This window comes from Callorhinus ursinus, unplaced genomic scaffold (genome assembly GCF_003265705.2).
Source record: "Callorhinus ursinus isolate GAN/ISIS: 27379988/994484 unplaced genomic scaffold, GSC_fseal_2.0 scaffold52, whole genome shotgun sequence".
In the NCBI taxonomy this organism is placed as follows: Eukaryota; Metazoa; Chordata; class Mammalia; order Carnivora; family Otariidae; genus Callorhinus; species Callorhinus ursinus.
The window spans coordinates 7,172,662-7,190,135 of NW_027397114.1; the positions used below are offsets into that span (position 1 = coordinate 7,172,662).

The following is a 17,474-nucleotide window of genomic DNA, read 5'->3' on the forward strand; positions in this document are numbered from 1 at the left end:
GGTCCCGCCCTGGTGGGGCATCACCCACAATGACAGTCTTGGTGGGGGCCGCTGCCTGGCCCTCTCCAGCAGTGGCTGCCCTGCTGACCGTGCTGTTGGCACTGTCTGTTGTGGTCCCCCAGGGGCATCCGTCCCTTCCCGTCAACCTGATTCCTTTGCTGGCTCCAAATTTTGCAATCTATTTTCAGATGTAAAACGAGAGGGGGGCGGTTAATAAGGACATGGCCTTGGGTACTCACTGGGGTCAAGGCCATGCTAGTCCGAGTAAGCCCTTTACCACCACTGGCTTGAGGCCAGCAGCTCCCCAGTCTTCCGTGTTCTGTCTGGAACTGCGCCCAGTGGGGACTCTGCCCCCACTCCCAAGCTACCTCGGTGCTGGGGAGTCCGCCCAGCCCTGAGTCCTCCCGGGAGCAGGGGGGCAGAGCTGAGCGGCCGCCCGGAGCTCAGCGGGAGGAGGGGCCGGGGAGGGGGGAAGGTGGGGAGATCCGGCTGGAGGGGAGGCTCCAACGTCTCCTTCCTTCCTGGTTCCTGCAGCAGCTGCTGCCACTGCTCAGCTCCGTGAGGAGGGAGCGGGCCACTCGGAGACGGTGACTCAGAGGCAGAGCAGTGCGCGGGCCAAGGAGCACGGGCGTCCATGGACCCTGGGGTAAGGGGACCACGCTGGCATCAGCTGACACCCCCCGGGCAGGCTTCCTCCCACCTGAGGCTGGCGGGTCTGCCTCTCCGGAGACGGGGGTGGGAATGGAAGTGGAGATGGGGCACCGACCTGGCTCACCTCAACCCCGCAGCCCCTCCTGGCAGAGCCTCCCCCTCCATGCGCCAGCAGCGAGGGGCCAGGAGCATCCGGGGCCAGGAAAAGGGCACAGAGGTACCCAAACACCGGAAGAGTTTGGCAACTTTCAATGGCCAGATGCAGGAGTTTTTACCCCCCACCCCCCACCCCAGGTCAGCCTCTTGCACTCCGGGCCCCTCCGTCCCTGGCCACCACGACCCCACCGCGTCGCTGTCCCTTCCTGGCCTCAGCTCCTCAGGTGCTTGCTGGCTCCATTGGAAGATCTGAGCTGTTTGCCCAGCCTCGGGCCAGCCTCGCCCCTCCAGTCCCTTCCCTGTCTCACACACACAGAGCCTCGTGCATTATTGATCTCCCCGTGGAGCCAGGACGGCCAGGGCTGGTGCCAAGGGCGCCTGTGGGCACTGCTGCGGGACCTGTGTGGACCTTGGCATGTTCTTGGCCACCTCTTCTCCTGCACACGGTGCCTCCATGGGCCCAGTCCCCTGCTCTGTCCGGGTGGGTGGTACTTGTCAGGAGCCCCAAGGACTGGGATGTTAGAAGGGAGGCTTTGGCGGGGGTCTGAGGGTCTCAGGTGGGCATCCTAGGGTAGAGGCACAGGGAACAATGGGGAGAGGGCTGTCTCCGGCCTCAGTTTCCCCATTGAGAAGACAGGGGATCTGGAGACCGATTGGTGGGGAGTTGGGATGAAGGGGTTAGGAGCGCTCTGCAGAGGCATCGTGGCAGAGGGGTCTCCAGCCCATGATGGCGGCAGGGTGGAGGGATGTCCAGGGGTCCTGAAGGAAGAGAAGCTGGTTTGAGATCTTGCTTGTCCATTCTCTGAATTCCTCTGTCCTTTTTTAGAGCCTCTTTTGTCACTCCCATGCCTCATCTCTGATCACCCCCAGGGAATCCTGCAGAGAAAGCACTGAGTGTTTCCTAGAGCCTGAGAGTGTGGGCCCAAGGTGGGGCTGGGCGGACTTTTGTGGTTTTCTCTTGGCACCGGTCTGCGGGCTGCGTGCTAGTTCAGCTGGTTCACCTCTCTGAGCAGTGGCCACAGCCGGAGGGTGTGGGCAGGGAAACCGGCCCAGGGTGGGGAAGGGACGGACTCGGAGAGTCCTGGCGGGTGAGCAGATGCGGGTGAGCTCTTATCTCAGATGATGCAGGAGGAGTGGGAGGTGGGGAAGGTGAGAGCAGGGTCTGTGCTCATCGGTTCTCTCTCTTGCTTCAAGGGTCCCCTCAGGACAAGGTGACATCCTTCTCCTTGCACGCCGTTCTACCTTCTGGGCAGGGAGTGGCCGCTCCCTTCTCCATGGACTTCCAAGAGAGGGTCCCTAACTCCTTGGCCGAGAGCACTCAGTCTGCAAAGCCAAGCAGTGCCCAGCAGGTCTGAGGGTGGGGAAGCAGGCAGTGGGGGGATGGAATTTGGCCCAAAAGTGGGGGCCAGATTTGGTCACCTTCCCAGCTGCTTTCCTACCTCTCTGTCCTGGACGGCAGGCCTCTGAGCTGTGGGAGGTGGTGGAGGAGCCACGGAGCAGGCTGGGAGCAGAGAGCATCATGCCGGAGAGGCAGGAAGGCCACCTGCTCAAGAAAAGGAAGTGGCCTCTGAAGGGCTGGCACAAGGTAGGGTGGGCAGGGCCAAGGGAGGGGCCAGATGCAGGGGTGGGATGGGCACGTGGGAGAGTGTGTGGGCAGTACAGGGGCTGTGTGTGTGAAGAAGAAAAGTCCACGTGTGTGGTTGCTCTCTCCCCCATACCTTTTCCTCTCGCCTCCTGGGTTCTCGTTCCTTCTGGGCCACGTCACAGAGATACTTTGTGCTCGAGGACGGGATCCTTCATTATGCAACCACTCGGCAAGACGTGAGTCAGGGCCTCTGCTGGGGGTCGTGGGAATGCGTGTGGCCCCAGAATGCTCCGAATAGGCAGGGGACTTCTGGAATCCACCCGAGCAGCGTCTGATCCCAGCTACACCATTTCTGGGTGTGGGGTCTTGGGCAAGTTCCTTCCCTGGGCCTCAACTCCCTCATCTCTAAGATGGAGAGAGTACGACCCCCCGTTTGTAGGGTTGTCTTCTTGGCAAGGGCCCTCGGGACAGTGCCTGGCACAAAAATCAGTGTCCAGGAAGCGGGAGCTTTCTCATCCGTGCTCTCGTCCCGTTCCTGTGCTGGGAACAGGAACCGAAGGCCTACGCGCTCAGGCTCGCTATCCGAGAGGGTGTTTGCCTTCTCGGTCTTGCGGGTTCCTGAGAGCAGTTTTCCTGGCTCCGTGACTCCACTGAGTTCAGAATGTGACTTGACATAGTGGGGTGTTCTGTGCACAGGAGGACAGCTGACAAGTCCCTGCTAATGCTGTGACTCGGGGATGAGGGTGAACCCCACTGCCTGGCCCTTGAGCTTAGAGTCATCTCAGGAAGATGGTGGCTCTATGGTCCTTGGGGGCCTAAAAACAGTCCCATTTTCCCCCTGCTAACCCTCCACTCCAGATCACCAAGGGGAAGCTTCATGGCTCCATTGACGTCCGACTGTCTGTCATGTCCATCAACAAAAAGGCCCAGCGCATTGACCTTGACACCGAAGATAACATCTACCACCTCAAGGTGACATTCCTGGGAGCCAAGTGGTGGCTTGGGTCCCAGCCTGGCGGAGACACAAGGGCACACCAGAGAGAGGGGCGGCGGCTGAGGGTCTGTCCCTGAGGTCGCCAGCAAGGGCTTTCCCATTGTATACAATGGCCAATGGCAAACTGCCTTCTTGGTTGTTCTGTAAACGGGCACAGAGCTAAGGGCTCAGACTCCTGGGCTCTGTCTCCCTGCAAGGAGGCTTAGCACAAGCTGGGGACCACAGGGGGAGACCACTTGCCTGGGGATCAGAGCCCCGACTTCCTGCCCCAGTGAAGCAGTCCTTCCTTTCACGCTTCCCTCCCCATCTCCGTCACCTCTGCAGATCAAATCCCAGGACCTGTTCCAGAGCTGGGTGGCCCAGCTTCGTGCCCACCGCCTGGCCCAGCGCCTGGACATGCCCCGAGGCTCGCTGCCCGGCACCACTCACCGGAAGGTAAGAAGGGCCCTGTGTGGGGGCAGGTGACACGGGCACCCAGGGGTGGTGGCTTCAGGGAATCATGAGACCCAGGGAGGTGGGCACTGTCCCGCCTCACCCTTGACGCACCCCGCAGGTTCCTGGTGCCCAGCTTCCAGCAGATACCAGCGCCTCGGCTCTACCTGGGGCTGGACCTCGGGAGAAGGTGTCTTCCTGGCCAAGGGACAGTGATGGGCTAGACCGCTGCTCTCACGGTGAGGGGCCCGTGGCACTGCGCCTCTGTGGGCAGGGCCCGTGCTGTTGGGTCTAGGTGGCATCAGCAGTCACAAGGAGGAGGACTGTCCCCTCCACCCTGCCTCCGGGAGCCTGGGCTGCTGGAGGAGACAGCCTTGGCCTCCAAGCCGACAGGGTCTCCTCGGGCCCGCCCTGGGGAGCACCAGTCTTAGAGGGGAGGGCAGGGCTTGTGGGGACAGAAAGAGTCAGTCCGGGCGGAGGCAGCAGAGTTGGGGTGTGTTGTGGAGACAGTGGGGGTTGGGGTGCCAGCCCTCTCAGGAGACTGGTGCGGGGCCAGGCCCCGGCTGAGACGTGCGAACTGCTTTGGGCGCCTGAGCCGAAGAGGGGGATCCAGGGTCAGGGTTTCTGTGGCTGCCGGGTGAAGTGTTTGGAGGAGGAAGGGAAGCTGAGGGGCAGACTTTGGGGTACCTGGTCAGTGTTGGGAGAGGGACTTCCCCGTTCATTCTCCCCGCAGAGCTGTCTGAGTGTCAGGGGAAGCTCCAGGAGCTGCACAGACTCCTCCAGAGCCTGGAGTCTCTGCACCGAATCCCCTCAGCCCCAGTTATCCCCACGCACCAGGTGAGGGCCGGGGGGAGGAGGCAGGGGCCTGCCCAGGGGCCTGGGCTTGACGCCTGTGGGCCCACCGCTTCCCTGGGGCACATCCCCAGGCCCCCTTAATACACTGCAGCTCCCTGGAGAGCCGCGCATTGGCCTAGCTGACTCACCGCCCATGTCCAGACTGTCTCAGGGTCGCGTCTCTGCCCCTTGGGGCCGACCCCTGCCTGCTGTGCCCACGCATCTCCTAGGGCGTCCGTCTTCTTCCTCCGTGATGTCAGATGTCTCTGTGCCCCCCTCCGGGGCCATCTGCCTCTCTCCTGGCTTTCGTGGTTGCTGCCCTTCTCCCTGAGTGAACCTCCCCACCCCGCCCCATGTGCCAGGCCTCCGTGACAACCGAGAGACCCAGAAAGGGGAAACGGACCAGCCGCATGTGGTGCACACAGAGCTTTGCCAAGGACGACACCATTGGACGGGTGAGCTGGGGCGTGGACCCCAAGTCGCCGGGCGGGGCACCCTGAAGGAGGCTGTCACCTTTGACCCCTGCCCTTCACCTACAGGTTGGTCGTCTCCACGGCTCTGTTCCCAACCTGTCTCGCTACCTGGAGTCCCGGGACCCCTCAGGCCCCCGCGGGCTGCCGCCTCCAGACTATGCCCACCTGCAGCGTACTTTCTGGGCCCTGGCCCAGAAGGGTGAGCGCGTGCGGGAGGGGCGGCAGGGAGCAGGCAGGGGAGGGCGAGGAAGAGGAGTCTGACTCCTGCCCCTGCCCCTACAGTGCACAACTCCCTCAGCAGCGTCCTGGCTGCCCTGACCGCCGAGTGGGACCAACTGAGGGACCTGCACCAGGGTTCGGAGCTGTCACGGATGGGGGTGAGGCTCAGGGACCGGGGAGCCGTGGGAGGAGAGGGCTTGAGGCCGAGGCCCACAGGCCTGGGGGTGAGAGCAGAGCTGGGTCCGGGGCGAGAGTGGTTGGCAGAGGCAGTCTGTGCAGAGATCAGCGTGGTGGGGTAGGGAGGGCTTGGTCCTCCTGGCCCCTGGCCCCTCACCCTCTCCCCGCAGGTCTCCGAGGCCTCCGCTGGCCCGAGGCGCCTCCATTCGCTCTCCGTCTCCTCGGACACCACTGCAGACTCCTTCAGCTCCCTCAACCCTGAGGAGGTAGGAGCCAGGCTGGGCTGTGGGGACCCTTTCTCCTGCACCTTCTTCCTCGGGGAAGTGAAGTGAAGGCACCGTTGGTCTTCAGATCCAAAACAGGGCCCAGAAGTCCCAGCTCCAACCCTTTCATGTAACACTGTCAGCAACCTCATCGTGGTCATTCCTGCCCGGCCAGTGTGTGCAGAGTGCTTTTACCTTTAGTTTGGGGTCCTATGAGGCCATGATCCTTACCCTCAAGTTCATGGTGGAGGAAACAGAGACTCAAAGAATCTGACCGATGGGGGCCCAGGCTCCCACAATTGCGGACTGTGGGTTGGCTGAGCTGGGACTTAGGTGTTCTGAGCACAGACTCTGGGGCCGGGCTCCATGGGTTTTCAGTTTAGCTCCATTCCACGCCCGCTTTGTGACCCTGAGCCTCAGTGTCCTGATCTGCAAAGTGGGGGGTCATAATTGCACCTGCCGCATAGGGTGAGCATCAGGATGGATTGTGTTAATACACACGGGGAAGCCTTGGAGCCCGGCTCAGAGTCAGCGCCCAGGCGGGGTGAGCGGCTGTGGGGAACCTGTGTCTCCTTGCTCCCAGTTCCTTCTGTCACACCTTCCTATTCCACCGTGTTCTCTCCCCTGCCTGACACCCGTCCTTCCCCCAGCAAGAAGCTCTGTACATGAAGGGGCGGGAGCTGACCCCCCAGCTGTCCCAGAGCAGCGTCCTGTCTCTCGCTGATTCCCACACAGAGTTCTTTGATGCCTGTGAGGTTCTCCTCTCTGCCAGCTCTTCTGAAAATGAGGTGAGGTGGTGGGGAGGACCCTGGGAAAATTGGGATGGGGTCCAGAGAGACTAGAATTTGTAGATGCCCAAATCCTTTCTAACGCCTCGGCTGCTATCTCTGGCAACACATCCGGACCTGCTGGGTTTGTGTCCCTGCTCAGAAATCTCCGCTGGGGACCATTCTTCCGGTTCGATGTGCTTTATCCCCGTTGGTTCTCCAGCAAGATGGCTGCCTCAGCCCCACCCGCCATCTTCCTGAGAGCCCGGCAGCCCCAGCATTCCCTCGACCCCTGCCCCGGACCCGGGGTCTCAGCAACGCCCTGCTGCCCTGTCCTTCTGTACCACCAAGTCCCTGAGCTTTCTCCCCAAAGTGAGAGGGCCAGGCGTGCCCCTCCCAAAGTGGCAGGGCACACTCCCTGATGCCGGTCTTAGGGCTCAGACGCCCCGCCTCTGCCCAAATACATGTCTTCCCCCTTCCCATCAAAGGCCTGGCTGGGCAGAGTCTTGCCAGGCCCTGGGCACTGCCCAGCTGCCCGGGGAGGCCCAGTCTGCCCAGCCTCTCATCTGTCCCGGCCCAGGGCTCAGAGGAGGAAGAGTCGTGCACCAGTGAAATCACCACCAGCCTGTCCGAGGAGGTGCTGGACCTCAGGGGAGCTGAGCACTATCAGAAAGGTGCCCGCTGGGTGTGCAGCCATGGGGGCGCTGGGGAACGGGTAGAAATGGTGTTTGACAACAGCCAAGGCCCCTTGGGAGGCAGTCTCTTGGGGTGACTGGTGGGCTGACAGCTTTGGGTGCTGACTCCGGAAGTGACCCCAGGAGATGAGGAAGGCTAAGCTGTGAGCTACAGAATGTTCCAGAAGTGGCTCCGGGGGTGGGTCAGGCTCAGGCCTGAGAAGGTTCGCACAGGGCCTGATTCAAAGGCAGAAGCTCCCACCTTGCCACTCTACCAGTGTGGCTTTGGACATGTCATTTTACTTCTTGGAGCCCGCTTCCTCGTCTATAAAATGGGCCGAATAATCTATATCCTGACATCGGTTTCTGTGTTTATGGTGGGGAGTTGAAGATAAAGGTGGGGGGCTCAGGAAGGGCTTCTGGGGTGCAGGGTTTCCAGCAATGGGGACCACCCTCTCAGAGTGGTTCTCGGCCCCACTGCCCCCCTAAATCCCCCAGGAGCTTGTCTGCTGTTGGTTCCCCAGCTGCCCCACCCTGCCCCGAGTCCAGAGGGGCCTTGGGAGTGAGTCTATCTAGGATGCCCTCTGTGTGTGTGGGGGGGGGGTCGCCACCTCGGGGCTGGCCTGTGCACCTGCTAGGTCTGGGTGCCGCACCCAGAAGGGGAGTGACGTGGCCGGGTGGGCCCCAGGGGCATGTGTTCCAGGGAGAGCTGCGGGGCCCCCGCGTCGCCGCTGCCTGCCAGCAGCCAGTGGGCCAGGAGCCGACGTGAGCCTGTGGAACATACTGCGGAACAACATCGGCAAGGACCTGTCCAAGGTGTCCATGCCCGTGCAGCTCAACGAGCCGCTCAACACCCTGCAGCGGCTGTGCGAGGAGCTGGAGTACAGCCGCCTCCTGGACCAGGCCAGCCGCACGGCCGACCCCTGCGAACGCATGGTACCCCGCCAACTCCCGGCCGGCCCCCTCCTCGCTGCCGGACTTCCACCTCGGGCCCCCCAGTCCTTGGCTGCCGTGGGGTGGCACCCCCGTTCTCTGACGCCCTGCCCCCCCAGCGGCATCTCCCTGCCCTCCCCCCTGCAGGTGTACATCGCGGCCTTTGCCGTGTCTGCCTACTCGTCCACGTACCACCGAGCAGGCTGTAAGCCCTTCAACCCCGTCCTGGGGGAGACCTATGAGTGTGAGCGGCCTGACCGGGGCTTCCGCTTCATCAGTGAGCAGGTGTGGGCCTCACGGGGGCCTGGGGCCGGGAAGCGCCCGGGCTTTGGAGGGGTCGGGGCCTGGGGGAGAGCGCGGCGCCAGGCACCGGGCCGCATGGTGGTGGCGCACAGGGCTCTCTGCTCCAGGGAGCCCCCTGCCGAGTGTGCGGGGCTGACTTGACCCAAGGAGTTACGGGGGCCATGTTCTAGAGCCGGGAGCCTGGAAGCTCACAGGCCGCTCTTCAGCCCCACCCAGGAAGGCAGGCTCTGGGGGCTGATCTTGGGCTGTCTTGAGGGAGGAATTGACGGGCACCAGGAGTACGGGCTGGGAGGGCGTGGAGAACAGGATGCTCCAGACAGTGTAAAGGAACAGATGGAGCATGTTTAGGAAGAGTAAGAGACGCAGCTGGAAGAACAGACAGGGCCAAACCCTGAGGAGCCCTGTAAGTGAAGCGGTTGTTCTCAAATCCCGAAGGCAATGGGGAGTCGTCAGAGGGTTTTAGGCCGTAGAGGGACAGGCTCCGAACGGCACTCTATCAAGAGCACTAAGGCGGTCTCGTGCGGTTGGGTCAGAGAAGGTCACCCCTGTAAGAGCTGCCGAGGGCCTGCACTTGGCCGCTAGCAGCCGGATTGCGTGGACAGTGGATTTGGCAGCTGTGTGTGTCACTCTTGACAGGACTCGGTGGTCAACAGAATGTTGTTACGCGAAAGGGATAGGGGAGGTGGTCGACGGGAGGGAGAAGTTGGAGGTGGCCTTGAATTTCTGGTTTGGGGGATTCGAAGGCTGTGTGGCCATGCCAGTGAGCAAGATGGAAAGGACGAGCGGAGAGTGACTGAATTAGGGCGACTCCTTATCCATGTGGGCTTGCCTTCCAGGGGGGGGTGTCCGGTAGGCCCTGGACCACATTGGGCATGGAGCTCCTTGGGGGGCACAGAGTGGGGCTGACAGACCTGGGCATGGAGCTCCTTGGGGGGCACAGAGTGGGGCTGACAGACCTGGGAGTCACCAGCTTAGAGGACGGGTGATGTCACAGGCTGCTCGGGGGGAGGGTCTGGACAGGAGAGAGGGCAGGGAAGGCGGAGGAGCTCTGAGGTGAGGGGGTGGGCAGATGGTCCACAGGACTTCAGAAAGTGTCGTTGGTTTACTGAGTGAGGGACGTTTCAGAGGAAGGCTGGGGGCCGAGCCTGGACTACAGCGGGTGTGTGGTAAAAAGAAGTAAAATAGCGAAAAGTGCTACTTAAATGGGGCGCCTGGCTGGCTCAGTCAGTAGAGCATGTGACTCTTGATCTCAGTCCCACGTTGGGCGTGGCGATTACTTAAAAAAAAAAATAAAATTAGGGGCACCTGGGTGGCTCAGTCAGTTAAGCAACTGATTCTTGGTTTCAGCTCAGGTCATAATCTCAGGGTCATGAGATCAAGCCTATGTGGGGCTCCTCTGCCCTCCCTTGTATGTGAGCTTTCTCTCTCAAAAAAACAATTAAAAAAACAAATTAAGAAAAATTAGATTAAATTAAAATAGAGACAAATGCAAGTTGTTTCCAAAACATTTTACCTGGAGGGAAAGAAGAGGGAGAGAGGGTTTCAGCCAGAGGTGGGGATAAAGAGTTGAAGCAGGTTTTTGATTTGTTTAGATTTTAAGTGTTTTTGGTTTTTTAAAAGATTTTATTTATTCATTTGAGAGAGAGAGAGAGAAGATGAGCAGGCGGAGGGGCAGAGGGTGAGGGGAAGCAGACTCCCTGCTGACTGAGCCACCCAGGCACCTTAGATTTTAAGTGCTTTTGAAAACATAGTGAAAAGTTAACATAGTCCAATAGTACAGTAGAAAATGACCCCCAGGGGGTCTGGGTGGCTCAGTCATTAAGCGTCTGCCTTCGGCTCAGGTCATGATCCCAGGGTCCTGGATCAGGCCCCGCATCGGGCTCCCTGCTCTGCGGAAGCCTGCTTCTCCCTCTCCCACTCCCCCTGCTTGTGTTCCCTCTCTCTGTCTCTCTGTCAAATAAATAAAAATCTTAAAAAAAAAAAAAAACATGACGGATTCCTCCCTTGGAAAGGTGGAATCTTTTTTTTTTTTTTTTAAAGATTTTATTTATTTATTTTAGAGACAGAGAGAAGGACAGAAGGGCAGGGGGGAGGAGCAGAGGGAGAAGCAGACTCTGCACTGAGTACGCAGGTCTCAATTTCAGGACCCTGAGGTCATGACCTGAGCCGAAACTAAGAGTCAGACACTCTTAGTCGACTGAGCCACCCAGGTGCTGCAAGGTTTACTCTTGTTTAAGATGGAAGAAACAGGAGATATTTCTATTCAGAGAGAAAGAGAAATGGAGAGGGAAAGGCTACAGGGCAGGGGGGATGGGGAGGGAGGAGCCCGCAGGAAGGGGTGCGAGGGGGCAGGAGGAGGAGGGGGGCTGGGCCTGGCAGTGGGTTTCGGGGGACTGGAGTCAGGGTGGGAGCCATAAGCTGGTGGAAGGAGTCGCCATCTCTGCTCTCCCTCTGATTGTGGGGGGTTAATGTGGTGTGAAACGGATGGTTTGGATGTTGGTCCCCGGGGGAGGACTGGGCCCGGGGCTGGACACAGCGTAGAAGGAGAAGTTCCCAGTGTGTGCTGTGTGTGTTCTGCGGCCCAGTGGCTGTGTCTAAAGAGCAGGGAGCCAGGGGTGGGCACAGAGGAGGCCGGTCGACGCCGAGTGTTGTGGAGGGTGGTGGCGCGGGTTGTCAAGGGCGCCGGGTGAGAGGGTGCAGGTAACAGAGCAGTCTCAACCAGGGGGGACGGAGGTGAAGCTGGGGCTGACGGGCCACCACAAAGCAGAGCAGCCGGACGTCTTGGGAGGCGCCATGGGCCACAGGGAATGGGGAGAGAGGCCAGGCTGTGGGCCGTGGGATACCCGAGTTCCAGATATGGAGCCGTTCCAAGGAGGACAAGGCCAGGTTTTTCCTGTGTGGTGTGGAGGCTGTGACAATGGTGAGGGACAAGACGGTGAGGGGAGAGGGGGTCCTCGGCAGGGCTGGCTTCCAGGCAGGGCGCGGGAGGAGGCCCCAGCCGTCACTGCTAGCGGACTTCGTAGGCTGGAACCGGGGTTCTGGGGCTCTCGGGGGCGTGAATGAGAAGGAGGAATGTGACAAGAGACAAGAGACCTGGAACTAACTGGTCTTCTGGGTTGAAGGGGAACTGGGAATGGGGGTCAGGGGCTTCGGGAAGCCGTGCGGTCAGGAGCAGACCCCACGGTCCTCAGGGGCAGCGTCAAGAACCCTTCTTTGCTCACAAGGTCTCCCACCACCCCCCCATCTCGGCGTGCCATGCGGAGTCTGAGAACTTCATCTTCTGGCAAGGTGAGGAGTGGGGGGCATGGTGGGGTGGACGTGGCGGTGAAGGGCATGTGGGGGCGGTGCTAGAACACTCTCTGGTCTCATTTCTCCCTCTCCCTCTCCAGACATGAAGTGGAAGAACAAGTTCTGGGGCAAATCCTTAGAGATTGTGCCTGTGGGGACAGTCAATGTCAGCCTGCCCAGGTGAGTAGTCCTAAGTGCTCAGCAGCCAGGCCGGGCCCACAGGCTGTCCTCCAGGCTGGCGTGGCGAGGGAGTAGGGACAGTTCTAGAAAGGTCTGGCCTGAGGCTGCTTGAGCCGGGGCAGTGTCTGTACATTTTACACCTGTATTTACAGTGTTATGTATAAAGAAAGGTGAAAAATCTTAGAATAGTAGAGCGGGAAGGGCTCATCAGGGCCATCTGATGCAGTGGCTCTCACGCTTTTTTGACCATGACTCACAGTAAGAAATGCATTTGAGACTTCAGGCCAAAGCACGGATACACCCAGACACGCACACACCCACAGAACCCTAAACTGACCTCAGCACCGGTCACAAACCACATTTGAAACACCCTCATTAGCTCATGTCATTTTAGAAGTGGGCACTGCAGCCAGAGAGGGAAGGGCCTTAACCGGCATGGGCCAGGCGTCAGCTAGAGGCCAGTGCACAAGCGGGAAGCTCCTGGACTTCAGAGTCAGAAGTCCTGGCTGGGAGTCTTGATTCTGCCACTTAATAATTACGCAAGCAGCGAGGAGACTTGATGCCCCCGGGCCTTGAGTCTGCTCTTCTATAAAATAAGAGTAGTGAGTAGTACCAGGAGAAGTGGGAAGTGAACCGGGTAATATATGTGAATAGAGCTACCCTGGTCCCTGGCACCTAAGGGCAGGGACCCTGTCTATGTATTTATTCCCATGACTTAGGCCCTCAGGAGATTTATCAAATGAGTGGAGACGTGTTGGCTCAAAATTTTCTGCGAAGGCTGCTCTGCTTGATAAATACATCCTCCTTCACGGCAGAGGCAGGACCAGGACCCCTGTGCTCCTTCCACAGACCCCCACGACCCGCTCCCTGGCTCGGGGTGGCCCTTGCACCCCGGGGCCGGCCAGCTGCCCTCCCCCGCTCTGTCTCCCTCAGGTTCGGGGACCACTTTGAGTGGAACAAGGTGACGTCATGCATTCACAACATCCTGAGTGGCCAGCGCTGGATCGAGCACTATGGGGAGGTGCTCATCCGGAACACGCAAGACAGCTCCTGCCACTGCAAGATCACCTTCTGCAAGGTGGGCGCGCCACCCGACCCTGCCTGGTCACCCCCAGCGGCTCACCCGGCGGAAGGGGAGGGGCACGCCCCTAAGTGCCCTGCCCCCACCCCCACCCCAGGCCAAGTACTGGAGCTCCAACGTCCACGAGGTGCAGGGTGCTGTGTTCAGCCGGAGTGGCCGTGTCCTCCACCGACTCTCTGGGAAGTGGCACGAGGGGCTCTACCGGGGGACCCTGCCCGGCGGTCAGTGCATCTGGAAACCCAGTAAGTGAGGCGGTCGGGGAGGGCTGGGCAGGGGTGAGGGTGGCTCTGGCACGGTCCACCTGCCCCAGCCCCTTGCCTTCCCCCCAGACTCAATGCCCCCAGACCATGAGCGAAACTTCGGCTTCACTCAGTTTGCCTTGGAGCTGAATGAGCTGACGGCAGAGCTGAAACGGTCACTGCCTTCCACGGACACGCGGCTCCGGCCAGACCAGAGGTCAGTGTCCGGCAGACCCCACCCTGGAACTGTGGGCTCCTCCCTCCCCGACATGGGTTTCCACACAGAGCTGGGCCTGCCCTTCCTTCTTGGAGTTGCCTCAGGGAGATGGGTCCTGTGTGGGGGCAGAGCTGGGCAGGGGATAGAGGCCTTGGGTCTGGAGGGGGCAGTTCCGCTGACTGCTGTCTGGAAGCTCAGGTACTTGGAGGAGGGGAACATACAGGCCGCTGAGGCCCAGAAGAGAAGGATCGAGCAGCTTCAGCGGGACAGGCGCAGAGTGATGGAGGAGAACAACATCGTCCACCAGGCTCGCTTCTTTAGGTACCTCTCCCCTCTCCCAGGGTCTCTGCCATCCAGGCTCCCCTCCAGCTCCCCTAGCGCCTTCTTGCTCCGAGCGGGGGCGTGGGGGGGTGGGTGCGGCAGTGGGAGGCAGCATCCAGGAACCCTGGCCTTAATTCTGCCTGTTCACCCCTCTCCTTCCCCCAGGCGGCAGACAGACAGCAGTGGGAAGGAGTGGTGGGTGACTAACAACACGTACTGGAGGCTTCGGGCAGAGCCAGGCTACGGCAACCTGGACGGGGCCGTGCTCTGGTAGCCCCGGCCCTCGGGGGCAGGAGGCTCGGATTCCTCCCTCCTGCCTCTGCCCCACCACGGACACACGGGTGGGGCCAGGCTCCCCCGCTCACTGCCCTGGAGACCAAAGGGGCAGCTCTGGCTCCGTCCCCTCTGCCGGCCAGAGGGGCTGCCTCTCAGCCCATTGCCCACCCCGTGTTTGGGGTGGGAAGCAGGACCTGTGCTTCCCCAGTCTTGTTTCCCTGGACAACCAGCATGTAAGCCCCTTCTTGCTCCGTCACTTCCCCTTCTGTCCCCCTTGGGGTACTTGGGGGAGACTCCAGGCTCTCCAGGATCTGTTCCCCATTTAGTGCCTTCCTAGGACACAGGGGACCCCTTGATGCTCCCCAGGCTTCCTATGCCCAGGGCTCTGGCCCCAGCAGTGCAGTTGGAGTGAGTGAAGAAGAAGAGATGGCATTTTCTTCCACCCCCTGTCCCTCCCATGCCCCTCTCCAGCATCTTCTGCCCCATGCCCTGGCCCGGTGGGGCTCCCTTTGCTTGGTCCTTGGCAATCTCTCCCATCTTCCTGGATCCCCTTCTCCCAAACTGCTAAATGCCTGCGGCTTCCAGCTCCTTCGGCCTTGTCCTCGAGCGGTTTCCTTCCGTCGCAGCTCAGCAGGTCCCCCCAGAGTGGAAGAGGCCTGTCCCAGAGGCAGGGAGCCAACGGAGCAGGCAGGGCGCCTGGCCTCAGACCCCCTGGGAGTGAGTGAGCACGTGTGAGTGTGAGTTTGTGTAGGAGTATGTGCATGTGTGTGTGCGCCCGTGTAACTGCTTGCAGGCGAGCAGGGTCCCCCATGTAGCCCAGACGGCCCTGCCGGGTGTCCGCCACCGTTGCGGCTCATTTCCGCACGGTCTGCCTCTGGGGAAGGTGAATCGCAGTGACATTCCAAGCTCCAATAAAGACTGTCCCAAATTTTGGCCTGAGACCATTCATTTAAAAACACATAACCTCGGGCACCTGGGTGGCTCAGTGGGTTAAGCGACTGCCTTCGGCTCAGGTCATGATCCCAGGGTCCTGGGATCGAGTCCCACATTGGGCTCCCCCTGCTCTGCGGGGAGCCTGCTTCTCCCTCTGCCTCTGCCTGCCATTCCCCCTGCTTGTGCTCGCTCTCTCTGTCAAATAAATAAATAAAATCTTTAAAACAAAACAAAACACATAACCTCGGGGTGCCTGGGTGGCTTAGTGGGTTAAGCGTCCGAGTCTTGATTTCGGCTCAGGTCATGATCTCGGGGTCGTGAGCTTGAGCCCCACTCAAGGGATTCTCTCTCCCTCTGCCTCTGCCCCTCCCCATCCCATATTATAAAGAAATAAATAAAAATTAAAACACATATGCTCGAGTTCAGTGAAGGCCCACAGCTACCCATTCACCCGGACTAAACATCCCATGGCCTCCCTCTGCCTTAATCCTCACGCCCTGTCCATTCCGTCTCAGATGCCTCAGCTCTGGCTCCTTCTCTGGATTGGCCCCGGTTTAGGCTGAGCCTTTAGCAACCCTTACCCGGATTATCGCCTTGAAGCCCCCTGGGGCACTTCCGTTCTAATGCTGACTTTTAGGGTGATATTTTAAAAGAGGAGATAGGCTGCCTCATGCCTGTTTCAAATACATCCATTGCTTCCCAGTGCCAAAAGGAAAAACCTATACTCTTCAACCAGGCTGAAAACTGTGTGGTCCCCGTCCCCCTCTGGCGTAGAGTGTTGACCTTCGCACCCAGCATCCGCGGTCAGGTCTCCACCCACCCCAGACTGATGAGTGTCCAAGAAGAGGTGGAAGTGGGGGACCAGGGTTAGAAGGGACCAGAGAACAAGTTCTGCTCCCCCACCCGAACCAAAACTGAGTCCAAATCCCAGCTCTGCTACCACAGCTGTGTGGTCTCAGTCAAGTGCCTTCCCTTTCAGTTTGGAGACTTCGTTCCTTCATTCGGCTTCTCTTCCGTCAAAGGAGAATGTACGGGAAGTGGCCCAGGCTCCGGATCTCATTAGCTGTCCCTTAGCCCCTCACCCTGTCTCACTGCAACAATAGGCCCCCAAGCCCGGGGGCTCTGGTTTGATGGATGTGCCCAGAGCAAGTCACACGTTCTCTGAGAGGGGGGTGTGTGTGTATGGCAAGAACAGAGGGGACCCCTGAACTATAGCAGCCCTTCCAACCTTGCTCCTTTTCTTCTCCCCTCCCCCTCCACATTTCCACAGTTAATTTCGAGGGTGTGAAAGTTAAAACAAATACACTCATCCTGACACCATGTACCAGAGAGAACCTCAACCCATTCCAAATAAAGCCAAAGCAGGCACACACTGAGGATTTTTAAATACAAGGTCCACTGCCCTCCCCCCTCCCCCTTTCCACTCGGAGCAACACAGCACCTGACTGGCCAGCACATACATGTTCTACTCGCACATATTTTGAGAAACAGAGTTTCGAACAGACCAAATTCCAAAGTTATCTTTTAACTTCTTTGCCCATAGGAACCAGGCCCTCGGTGGCCTGACCAGCATCCTCCCCCAGCCCTGGGTGCCAACTCCCTGGCAGGAAGATGGTTCAGATTGGTTTTGCTCCTGTTGGGGCATTCTCTGCTGGAAGACTGTTGTCTTCTTAGAAACCCCCTCCTGCGGCCCGGGCTTGGTGGGTCCTCACTGCCAGGGCGCTCAGGCCAGGCTTAGGGGAGTCCGGAGTTCTGGCCCTGGGCTGTGCTCTGGGGACAGTATGTGCAGGGCCCAAAGCAGCTGTGGGTACAGAAGACTGTGGCTGCCTTTCAGAAGCTGGGAAGATGGGTGTGCGGGTGCTCAAGTCTGGCCTGACGAAGGAATAGTGGGCCCCATTCTCAAGCCTATCTCAGTCTAGTCCGGTGACACACAGGACCATTGCTCAGCACTGGGCTTGCGGCAGCCCCCCACAGACCTGGACTCCCAGTCTGGGCTGGAGGATACGGCGGGCATAGGGCAAAGGGGAGGAGTATGGGCCCAGTGGCCACACGTCTCATCTTGGGAAAGGGGCGAGGCAGCATGTACCTGGTTTGTAAATCCAGGGACCTACTTCCCTGGATGAGTAAAGGTCAGAGCTTGAGAAGCAGGGAAACCCTGGGGCCCTACAATGGTGGCAGAGGGAGAGGGAGGTGGACAGGAGGTGTCAGTCCTCACCTCACCCACTTTGGGCCCTCGGACCCCAACTTCTCCATCCAAAGAGTGGTAAAAATGGTCTTTTTTAATTTAGCCATTGAATAGCTGTTGGGGACACCTGAGTTGCCAGGGGCAAAAAGGTCAAGAATACTTATAACCTCCAAATTTCCCAAATCTTCTGAATAAAGGGTGGTTTAGGGTGTGTATGCATATGTGTTTATAATAAACCAGAGAAGGGAAAGACTGTTGAGCCAGCCAGGGAGCTAGGTGTCAAAGATAAACAC

At 59.6% G+C, this 17,474-nt stretch overlaps 1 protein-coding gene across 6 annotated transcripts; it reads left to right on the forward strand.

Annotated features, from left to right (window-relative positions):
- The first annotated feature begins 493 nt into the window (after window positions 1-493).
- Window positions 494-14,991, forward strand: OSBPL7 (oxysterol binding protein like 7). 6 transcript variants are annotated; one of them, XM_073883804.1, is made up of 25 exons: window positions 494-646; window positions 1,124-1,253; window positions 1,634-1,734; window positions 2,002-2,156; window positions 2,267-2,392; window positions 2,575-2,628; window positions 3,251-3,364; window positions 3,711-3,821; window positions 3,940-4,057; window positions 4,552-4,655; window positions 5,015-5,107; window positions 5,192-5,324; window positions 5,408-5,502; window positions 5,692-5,787; window positions 6,435-6,572; window positions 7,132-7,225; window positions 7,914-8,161; window positions 8,306-8,443; window positions 11,686-11,749; window positions 11,851-11,929; window positions 12,863-13,007; window positions 13,108-13,252; window positions 13,340-13,466; window positions 13,665-13,787; window positions 13,953-14,991. In XM_073883804.1, exons 4-25 carry the CDS (start codon window positions 2,082-2,084, stop codon window positions 14,059-14,061), a joined length of 2,529 nt encoding a protein of 842 aa, XP_073739905.1. In that variant the 5' UTR covers window positions 494-646; window positions 1,124-1,253; window positions 1,634-1,734; window positions 2,002-2,081; the 3' UTR covers window positions 14,062-14,991. The 6 variants fall into 6 exon arrangements, with proteins under 6 accessions (XP_073739905.1, XP_025714942.1, XP_073739907.1 ...); XM_025859157.2 differs by lacking the exon at window positions 1,124-1,253; XM_073883805.1 differs by lacking the exons at window positions 494-646; window positions 1,124-1,253 and adding an exon at window positions 928-945.
- Window positions 14,992-17,474: the final 2,483 nt, after the last annotated feature.

Coding starts and splice junctions, on each gene's coding strand:
- OSBPL7 (XM_073883806.1), top strand. CDS start 2,082: ATGGACTTCCAAGAGAGGGTCCCTAACTCCTTGGCCGAGAGCACTCAG. Junction 3,822..3,939: donor CCGGCACCACTCACCGGAAG/GTAAGAAGGGCC, acceptor CGCACCCCGCAG/GTTCCTGGTGCCCAGCTTCC. Junction 5,503..5,691: donor CGGAGCTGTCACGGATGGGG/GTGAGGCTCAGG, acceptor CTCTCCCCGCAG/GTCTCCGAGGCCTCCGCTGG.